Source organism: Etheostoma spectabile, chromosome 16, assembly GCF_008692095.1.
Source record: "Etheostoma spectabile isolate EspeVRDwgs_2016 chromosome 16, UIUC_Espe_1.0, whole genome shotgun sequence".
In the NCBI taxonomy this organism is placed as follows: Eukaryota; Metazoa; Chordata; class Actinopteri; order Perciformes; family Percidae; genus Etheostoma; species Etheostoma spectabile.
Window position 1 is genome coordinate 25,660,667 of NC_045748.1, and position 11,075 is coordinate 25,671,741.

At 43.7% G+C, this 11,075-nt stretch overlaps 1 protein-coding gene across 2 annotated transcripts; it reads left to right on the plus strand.

Moving 5' to 3' along the window:
- The first annotated feature begins 1,738 nt into the window (after positions 1 to 1,738).
- LOC116704610 (protein PRRC1) lies at positions 1,739 to 8,856 on the plus strand. Of its 2 annotated transcripts, XM_032540209.1 has the most exons (9): positions 1,739 to 1,820; positions 3,222 to 3,357; positions 3,841 to 4,233; positions 4,821 to 4,966; positions 5,093 to 5,195; positions 5,276 to 5,436; positions 6,309 to 6,412; positions 6,977 to 7,079; positions 7,367 to 8,856. In XM_032540209.1, exons 2-9 carry the CDS (start codon positions 3,261 to 3,263, stop codon positions 7,574 to 7,576), a joined length of 1,317 nt encoding a protein of 438 aa, XP_032396100.1. In that variant the 5' UTR covers positions 1,739 to 1,820; positions 3,222 to 3,260; the 3' UTR covers positions 7,577 to 8,856. The 2 variants fall into 2 exon arrangements, with proteins under 2 accessions (XP_032396100.1, XP_032396101.1); XM_032540210.1 differs by lacking the exon at positions 1,739 to 1,820 and having other exon boundaries at positions 3,222 to 3,395.
- The last annotated feature ends 2,219 nt before the right edge of the window (positions 8,857 to 11,075 follow it).

Below are 11,075 nucleotides of genomic sequence, written 5' to 3' on the forward strand. Positions count from 1 at the left end.
CATAAATCTAATATCTTAACTGAACGACTTCTCTTACAAATGAGATTGTACAAGCTCTACACTGTATGCATAATCTGTTACTATATGTTTTACAGCAATTTTTCGGTAAAACCCTTTGGTGGTTGTACTGGAGGGATGCCGTCCGCCGCATGCTGCTGATACAGTACAGCCTGCGGGGAAGAAAGACAAAAAAAGCCTTCCAGGACCTGGCTGTATGCAGGGTTATAACAGGCAGGTTTTATTTTATTCTTCACATTAGTATTATGCTTAGCTTGGCTGACAAGAGGTTTTAATTTGACCTATAACTTTGCTTCATTTTGACTTCTACTCTAGCGGCCTGCCAGAAAAACTTCCCTGCGCTGACTGCTGCAGAAGCGGAGGATTGATTGGGCAAGTTCTGAAGTTTGCCCCACACACACGGTAAATTTAAGTTCTTCTGCATTATGTTCATAAGAAAGTTCATCAAAAAAAAATGTGTGTTCATTCTTAGTATTACATGTCTAACTTTTGTTTATTTCTTTATAGGCCAGCTGAGAAGGACTGAGCCATGGAGCCCCTTTTTAACTTTTTATTAATATATTGTTTTAGTGACTTATTTTTCACACACTTTACAAACCCATCTTATGCATCTTGCACTACATTTACACTACATCCTATCTTGTTTCTTTTTCAGTTGTTTGAATATTAAAGTTTTGAAATGCCATCAAGTTTGCTGTTCATTCCTTCCTACTAATATAACTTTTGTATGTATGTACGTGTGTATTTACAGTACATACATACACACATAGAGTATGGGTGTTTTTTAAAGGTTAGGGGAATAAGCTTTTCTTAACGTTCTGGGAACGTTCCCTGAAGGTTGTTTGGTTGTAGTTTGGTTGTCTGCTGGTTAATTGGAAGGTTTTCTAACGTTCTGGGAACGTTCGTTTTGGTTACAGCGAACGTTCCCCTAACGTTAAGAGACCGTTCCGTAACGTTCGCTGAGGGTTGCAACGCTAAGGGAACGTTCCCTAACGTTCGCTAAAGGTTGCAACGTTAAGGGAACGTTCCCCTAACGTTCGCTAAAAGGGTTGCAACGTTTTCGGAACGTTCGCCTAACGTTCTCTAAAGGTTGTAACTTTTAGAGAACGTTAGGAGAACGTTCCGAGAACGTTCGCGATAACCAAAAACGAACGTTCCCGGAACGTTAAGAAAACCTTCCAATTAACCAGCAGACAACCAAACTACAACCAAAACAAACCTTCAGGGAACGTTCCCACAACCAAAAACGAACGTTCCCAGAACGTTCTGGGAACCAAAAATTGTTAGCTGGGTAGCCGCAAAGAATAAATCTCCATGGTAACTGGGCTGGGTTTAATTCAATCTGGTTTCGTGCAACCGAGTCCAAGCTAAATTCATCCAGGATAACTTGGATATCCCGGCTTAATCCCTTATCCTGGTTTCGTGCAACAGGCCCCCGGTCTCTTCCCATCCTGAATATGACCCACCCTAATCTGATTCCTGTCCTCCCACCGCCTCCAAATACATAAACATAAACATCATACACTGTCATAGTATGACTCTACAGATTTCCATACAACAACAACAACAGATCACATACAAAAAACTAAACAAAGAGTAAAACTGATCAGGGTTTTCAGGCGGTGTGTGGACCCGATCATGTTTATCAACCACACAGCCCGTGGCCTTCATGCGCGCGTCCGCCACGGTGTCCGGGCGCTCCCGGTAGTGGGAGGAGTCACGCTCGAGCAGACGTGGCAACACGTGACGCCATCAAAGAGGGTCGCTGGTTCATGGGAGCGGTACGCTAGTCCAGCTAGCAGGTGAGGTGAGTAGTCGAGCTGCTTGTCCTGGGACTTCGTACATGAGGTTTACTGACTCTAGTAGCTGGAGAATTAGAAGACGGACATGGCACTGTACGGACCGTGTTGTCCGCTCGAGCCGAGCGGGGTCGGAGCCTACACGGTTAACGGGACGGCTGAGCACCGTGGAGCTAACGCTGAGTTACTTCAGACCGCAGGCTGAATGATAAAGAGGTTCTAACGTCGCTTATAGAAACTAACGTTAAATTAGTTCTCTTCTCTCCATTAGACAGCCCCCCCGCTGCGTTTACACGGGGGGGGGGGGGGGCATTAACCCGGTACAGCCTTCACCGGGCAAAACGGGCTGGAGCTGGGGAGTCTGGGGAAGTCCGTTCCATTGTAACCAGTGACGGTAGTGGGCCCATAGACCGGTAATATTAATGAATTAATCAATATATATATATATACATATATACAGTCTATGAGTGGGCCAAATAGAAGTGACATGGAAGATGATGGAAGGACAGTACTTCCCTCTCACTAGGGCTGTGCTCGAATAAAGAAAGTCTGGTCGACTATCAGTTGACAGATCGGAACATTTGAGTTTCTCCAAAGAATCCTGCAAACCCTGTGTTGTCCTCCCGGGTCTAAAACCAGACATAAATGTGACTTTTTTGTCCCTTTTTCAGACCACCACTACTTTTACACTACTTTTTGAAATCCATGGTAAATAACCCTCATTTATATAGAATTATATCTAATATTTGAGTTTATATTTAATTATAAATTATTTTGACTAATAATTCAGAGGAATCAGAGGAATGAAAGTGATCAATGTATTTGCATAGAGCATTGGAAGGAATCCAATCCATTTTTTGTGGTAATTTGTTTAAAAGAAACCCATATTTCAGATATAGAAATTTTTTAAAGGGTCAAATTTGTCCCGAAGACAACAGGAGGGTTAATCCTTGTGTTTACCACAGATGTGCTCATACGTTTCTTGGAAATAAGTCATTCAGCATGGAGAAGCATAAAAAATGACTATTGGACTGAAGGAAATTTAGTCGACTAAACAAAGACGAGAAGGTAGCCCTAGTGTGTGTGCTCTCTGTTCATTTGTGAGCTTCTGGATAAGGAATATAATATTTTTCTCCAATTTATAATCTGTAGCTCACTGTATGGAACTAATTGCAATCAAGGTAACATGATAGCAGGGATTACATATAAACACATTTATGCTGAATGAGTCATATCAACACATTTAATCTAAATGAGTCCTTGTTTGCCATCTGTGTTCAATACCTAATATCTGTTCACTCGGTCAAATAGAATGGGGCATCCTCAGTGTTTGGATGCAGACGTTAGGATTGATTGGCTTAACAGGATGAACACATGCTGATCAGTCACAACATCTTCCTACAGCTATATTCTGGGCTGAAGTGAAGGTTTAAGGTCAAGAAGATGATGGAAGAGAGTGGAATCGAGACTACGCCTCCTGCCAGCCCTACACCTCCTCTGACTGTGGCTGCCACAGTCAGCGCCCCGCCGATCACCATAGGTAAGACATGATCTGTCATAGCCCGCCGATCACCATAGGTAAGACATGATCTGTCATAGCACGCCAATCACCATGGGTAAGACATGATCTGTCATAGCACGCCAATCACCATAGGTAGACATGATCTGTCATAGCCGCCAATCACCATAGGTAAGACATGATCTGTCATAGCACGCCAATCACCATAGGTAAGACATGATCTGTCATAGCCCGCCAATCACCATAGGTAAGACATGATCTGTCATAGCACGCCAATCACCATAGGTAAGACATGATCTGTCATAGCCCGCCAATCACCATAGGTAAGACATGATCTGTCATAGCCCGCCAATCACCATAGGTAAGACATGATCTGTCATAGCCCGCCGATTATCATAGGTAAGACATGATCTGTCATTTGTGCAGCTGGTTGAAGCTAACAGTCTGCATAAGTTACGCGCTCAATGAAGCCAAAGCATAAGATGTAATATTCTTGTGTTTCAGGTCTGTCCAGCCCTCTGTCCCTCCCTGGCACCAGCTCCATCGGTTCACCCGCAGTCTCCACCGCTTTCTCCCCTGTTCCCTCCATCCCTGCTTTCAGCAGCCCTCTGGCCACACACCCCTCCCTGTCCTCCCCGTTCCCCCCTCCCTCCACGCTCGCCTCCCCGTTCAGCAGCGGCTCTCCGTTTCCGCCTCCCACCTCAGGCTCTTTTCCCCCTCTGGCCTCTCCCATGGGGCCACCTCCCCTTTCAGCTCCCGGCATGTCGGCCCCTCCCACAGGCCCGCCCGTATCCAGCTTCTCCATGAGTGCAGGATATGACATCACACGGGGTCATGCCGGTCGTACTCCGCAGACACCTCTGATGCCGACGTTCTCCAGTCCTGCCGCCGTGCCAGGTAAGAGCCACGCTGGTCTTCTCCTGTACACACACACGGGCAGATTCCCAGGTGTGTGTATTTCTCAGTATGGCTCTGTTCATAAGAATGTGTCAACCGCAGACTTTCTACTCACTCTTCTGAAGGGTCTGTTGTGTTTCTTTTAATCCTCCTTGTCTACTGTGTGGAGGAGGGGGTGGTGTATGATCACCGAAGGCTTGAATCATGTGGACGCTCCGACAGTGTTGTTGTCATTCATTAGAATTCCTCATGGGGGAGACAAAAACTACGTACTATAGCTTTAACATTAACCTTGTATAAGAACAAGGAGAGATGCATTGCACTGGGTTGTAGCACAATGGCTTTGTTTCGCCTGTAATCAACAAATAATCAAGATTCAAAAACTTTTTTTTCTGATATGTTGCCATGTTATTCAATGCAAGTGTAGTACAAAAAATCAAAATATACAGTTATACAATATATATAATGAGGTTGAGATAGATCTATAAATCAACCTCATCTTTATTCATCATGCAATTAATTGATTTATTGACTGTCACGCCAAGCTTTGTCACGTGGCTTTAAAAATGGTCAATGATACTTTCCAGGTGTGGGACCAAACCCCATGGTTCAGCAGCCAGCCATGACAGGAGGATTAGATGCTGGATCTCCCATCACTTTCCCAGAGGAGCAGGACGATCCCAGAGGACCTGGACACACCAACGCTGGTGGAGGCATCTGGGGCTTTTTTAAGGTAACACCGCTCTAATCAAATGAGCCTTGACGACATTTTAACACCCTTTCCTGATCATGCTTTAGCAGTCGAGCCCTGCCCAGTGATCTGACCTCCATGTCGTTTGTTATGTGTGCGTGTCTTCAGGGAGTAGCAGGTAACACTGTAGTAAAGACAGTCCTGGACAGAACCAAGCACTCTGTGGAGTCCATGATCACCACTCTGGATCCTGGCATGGCTCCATACATCAGTAAGTGGCCCCGCTGCCTGTCACTACATCAGCCCATCCTGATAGCAGCTGTCCTCCATTAATGTTCTTCTGCTCTCCAGAGTCTGGCGGGGACATTGACATCGTGGTGACTTCAGATGAGATGAACGTGGAGGCTGTCAGAGACGCCTTCCAGGAGGTTTTCGGGATGGCCATGGTCACTGGAGAACCCGGTCAGTCCAACATCGCCCCGCAGCCGGTGGGCTACGCAGCCGGAGTCAAGGTCAGTCCACTGCTGTTTCTCCAAACGGTTCTGTGTCAAAGTAGTCTCTCATAGCCAGACCTGCTGAGCAATCACGGAATTAACAGCAGACTATGGTGCAGGTGGATTATTTTCTGAAATATACTGACTTCATTCTTGTAATAACCAATTATAACTTTATTTTTCACAAAATATCATGACTCTACCAAACCTCAGAGAACACAGATATATTTTAAATGTGTGAATATTTTGAAATATTACTGTCCAGGGGTTTATTAATACATTAAAATGAATTAATGATTGTTGAGGTGTATAATTGTCTTATGCACATTTAAGGAGGTTACTCCCCCGACAAAAGATGCAAAAGAGGAGGGAAGTGTAAATGATGCCAAAGCCACATGTGTGCTGACTCAGTTATAATTCAAAAATATCGATCTACAGGAGAATACCAAGATGAAAGCAATACAGAATGCCTGAAAGCATTACTGCAAAATATTCCATTATGTCTTTACAATTGTATTGTATTCTGTTTCCCTTTTACATGAAGATTTTCCAGCATAAATAGATTCCGAAAAAGTTAGAAATACAGTAGGTGCATACAAATTCATCAGTGGGTGGGTATCCAAACATCCGCGTATACCTTTATAATGATAAGACATTTCTTTAGACTGTTGTGAGTCACTTTTAATCTCGCCCTGATTAATTTGTTTTAGGCATGAGGTCAGGTACTACATTTTGTTCACTTAACCCCTCAGCCTGGATGGATCCTTCAAGATACACAACACATGAAACCAAAGGAAGCATGCAGAAAATCAGTCTTTAGTCCACTTCCCAGCAGCAGGGAAGGGTCTTCCAGTCATTGTGTCTGTGTGTGTCTGTGTGTGTGTGTGTAGGGGGCTCAGGAACGCATTGACAGCCTGCGTCGAGCCGGTGTGATCCACGAGAAGCAGCCAGTGGTCTCTCTGGAAAACTTCATCGCTGAGCTGTTCCCCGACAAGTAAGGGAAGACCTCTGACACACACACACACACACACACACACACACTGACAAACCCAAACGGTTTTTAGTTAAACTATTTGCAGGCCTTTTTTTTATACACAAACACACACACACACACACCTTTACATCTTACACACTCAGTGATGGGAAGATTATGGAACCCAGTTCAGTAGCGCGCAGAGTAGTATTTGTATCTTATTCTATTTAGCCCGTTTTATTTTCTACCTCTGTCACTGTTTGATTGTTTTATGAAGACTCTTAAATTGAACGCTGTTGTGCCAGTCTGTCTCGGTGGAGACACTTTGTTTCTCTCACTACGCCTCTAGAGTTGGTACTCTCTCTGAAGCTAAACTCTCTCACACACACACACACACACACACACACACACACACACACACACACACACACACATGCCGGCCCTGCTATTCTGTTCCAGAGATTGACGCACACACCATGGCACAGTATAAACGTCAGGCTGCTTGAATAGCTACGGAGAAAACTCATTGTGGAGCCCAGGTGTGAGGTGTGGAAGGTCATGTCAGAATCCCTGTGTTGTCTCCAGGTGGTTTGACATCGGCTGTCTGATCCTGGAGGACCCCGGTCACAGCATCCACATTGAGGTCTTCACGCAGGCAACCCCTGTGGCCCTAGATCACGTCCAACAGGTACGCATCAGCAACTGTCAACTGCATGCCGGTTTATTACAATATTACAACACCCTATAGATATATGGTACATGGAAAAACTGAGATTTCTTGACAAAATGTCGCACCCGGTGGAAAATAGGTGTTAGCGGTACTACGTCTGTAGCCACTGCACTTTTCAACCTCAGTAGTTTGTCATAGACGGGGACAAATACCAGCTTCAGTCCTTAGAAACTTTATTCATCATCACGCCAGACAGAAAGCTCCAGCCACTCATCAAGCTGTGTGTATAACCTCCCCCCGTGCAGGCTCAGTCGCTGACCCCCCCGGACTACAGCCTGCGCTGGTCCGGGCTGATCGTCTCAGTGGGCGAGGTGCTGGAGCGCAGCCTGCCAAACGTCAGCCGGACAGACTGGCACCAGGCCATGACGGGCATGGCCCGGCGCCAGATGATCCAGAGCGCCGCCAAAGCCCTGGCTGGTATCTACAAACAGCAGCTCCCCCCCAGGACTGTGTGAGGTCTAATGCTTCCACTTCCTGTCCCAGACTGGGAGGAGGCGGAGACACGTCGGAGGAAAAAGTGGCTGATGGGACAGCAAGCTTCCCTCGTATCTCCCGTCCACCCGCCAGCCGTCTGTCCTCGCGGGGTGAAGCCAAATGCACATTTCTTTAAAACAGATGTTTACTGACACCCCAAGATATCAGCAGGCTTTAACTGAGGGCCCCCCCCATACCTAATCTATGTCAGGGGATAGGGAACATATTTAACATCAGCATACAACCTCCCCAGTGGATTACTTACATTAAGACAATTAGTTTTTTTAGGTTGTCTAATATTTTTAAATTTTAATTTAAAATAATGCAAATGAGGCATTATTTTATTAAAGTGTATTTCCAGAACAGAAATGTGAACATTAATAATATGAAGCCTGGTTCAAAGTTCTAGTTTTATTTTGTCGACATTCAAGTCAGTTTTCTACTGAGGGAATTAGGTTTAATTTGGATATTTTTTTGTCAGCCGCCACAAAAAGAAAATCCCTTTCCCCCATGTCTTTCTGAATAAATTGTGTGAATGAGGCTGTGAATGATATCTAAACTACGCCCTGTGTAAAAGGTCTACCGACATTTAACTAACAGATATCAGCCAGCGTAAAACTTCCCCAAATCATCACTGACATCATCTTTGTATTACAAGTTTTCTGAAATGTTTAAAGTGCCCATATTCTGCTCATTTTCATGTTCATAATTGTATGTTGAGGTTGTTCCAGAATAGGTTTCCATGGTTTCATTTTCAAAAACACCTTTTTTGTTGTTGTACTGCACATTGCTGCAGATCCTGTTTCCACCCTGTGTGTTTAGGTCTCTGTTTTAGCTCCAGAGTGAGACATCTCGCTAGTTTTAGCTCCAGAGTGAACATCTCGCTAGTTTTAGCTCCAGGAGTGAGACATCTCACTAGTTTTAGCTCCTGTATCACTGTATCTCACTCAGAACACATAATGGTGTGTATGCGTGTGGAAGCACCAGAGACACAAAATAACCCCCCACATTTTTTTCTCAATATGGGCACTTTAAATAGGCAAATGAGCCATTATCTAACACTAACTTTTGGTGAATTTAGAGAAGACGACAGACATAAATAGGCAACGTGTTGTCAAAAAATGTTTTCTTTCCAGATGTGATTATGGAAGCAAAATGGCCCAAAACACCCCAAATTTAAAAAATGTTTTTGCGTGTAGCGTCTCCCCTTAACTACTATGGGATCATCTCATTGTCCTCCATAAAAGATTATTACACATGATGTATATTAATATCAACAACCTTAACACATATTGTGCCAATAATGAGTTTTCTTGTTTGGGTTTTTTATGAATGCTTGTGGTTATTGTGCAGACTATTACACGACCTGTGTCCCAGTGGCATTCTGTTAGAGGTCCTCAGAGTTTCCTCAAACCTTACTGATTTTACATACATGTAAAATACAGAGAGACAAAGCCACGCTCTGACCCAGCTACACTAAGTAAGGGGTGTCAAACATACGGCCCGGGGGCCAGAACCGGCCCTCCAAAGGGTCCAATCAGGCCCACTTAATGACTTGTCTCTTGAAAATTGCAGAGAAGTAATTCAGTCCAACTCCAGATTTACCGCTTTAATCCCATAGAATATCTGAGTGTTTTCTCAGAATATCCCCCCTCCCTCCCTCCCGGGACCACAACATGATTTTCCCCCTACAATGGCCTTAGAAGCCGATGATAAAGTTTCTGATCCGTCTGAAGAGTTTTACTACTACATTAACTATAATGCGTTTGACCCCCCTGGACTAAACAATGTCTAATGTGGAGCTGGGTGAGGTCTGGGGTACTAGGGACTGAGTGGACCTGTGAAGTCCACCACTGCATACTGTAACACCGTTAATTCCACCACAGTTTGGAGGCTGCTATTAGTAGTCAACAACCGGACGTGCTCTTCATTAAGTAAACCCTTAAAACCTTAAGTAGCTGGGAAACCTTTTATCTAAGCGTCTTCATTTCAGGGAATATTTGAGTTTTCTGAGCTGCTCAAGCCATCGATCCTCCGTCCGCTTTGCTCTTCTTTTTTACCTTCTTTGTTTGACAATTTTTTGGAACTGTAAATAACTTTTTTTTTTTTTTAAACTGTTCCTCAAACACGGCTGAATGAGCTTTCCTTTACTCACCCTCGCTATTAACGGTATTCCTAAACTCAATTGAATTCAAACTACTTCATTTATCTTTAAGGGCAAAATTCAATTGCCCTCTAGAGATGAATAAATGTATTGCTTGTAGGAAATTAATAATAATTTGCTGTGCGGTAATAGATTAACCAAATGAATTTGTTATGTACTGTATTTTATGAAATAAAGTTATTAGCAGTAGATTTTGACACAGGGCCTTAAGATGAGGTAACAGCTGAGAGCCTTTATAGTGTCAGCTGATCTGCTGGAGTGCGACATATTCCCTGAGTTTGAGATCAAGTTACCGGGTTTTTGAATGACCATAAATTGCAGTGAGCGTGGGGCCTTAGAGGGGCCCCTATGAAGCAAATGTGCAATAATGGTTTATTTATTAGTTATTAGTCATTGCATAGGCAATAATCAAAACTGGCCAGTGCCGACCAAATATCTTAAAATAAATTCTTTACATATTTAAAGACATTTGCACCATACATTGATGCAGGAAAAATCACCAGAATACAGAAAATGAAGCAAGAAAATTTCTCAAGATCTCAATTTTCAAATCAAATTATTGCTTCAATCACTGACATTTACCATCAACACTGATTGGTAATCCACGTAAAAGGTGGCGATGCACTAAACCCACTTAGAACCCGTATGTAGTGTGCAACTGGGACACAGCTGAAAATGTCTGATGGGCCAAGTGATGTCATGTTTTAGATATGTATTCGTTTGGAAAATCACATATTGAAATTCTTTGATTTTTGCTTGTTTTACTGCAACATCTTTGCATATTGTTGTGCTGTATGTATTTAAACCCACGAGTACGGTAACCTGCGATGGGATAAGAAGGAACTTAATTTATTTTCTGCTTCTTCAGGCAGTTGGGACACTGTTGGAAACAGAAGTTCGTCATACAGCACGCTACGCACCGTTTGGGAGGTTGTAGTGGAGCGATCCCACTGCACCGTCATGTGTCCCCCACATGTGCCTTTAAAACAAATTAATAAATCCCTTTTTCATGCAGGTCTGTATCGATGCTACATGTTTTTCCTACATTAACTTGACATTTAAGTTATCTGTTAAGTTATCATGAGGGAGAGACCCCCCCCCCCCCCCAATAGACAGGGATGGATGCATAGACAGGCCAGGCAGGCAGACATATGGACAAACGTGCTGCTGTCCACATCAGAGATCTGTTTCTGTGACCGGATGGAGGAAGTTACAAATGCTACTGACAGTAATCATACAAATATTACGTCATATTAATGTAAAGTGGGACCATTTCACATCTGGAATCACCCTCACTGTTGTGACACATGTTTTGT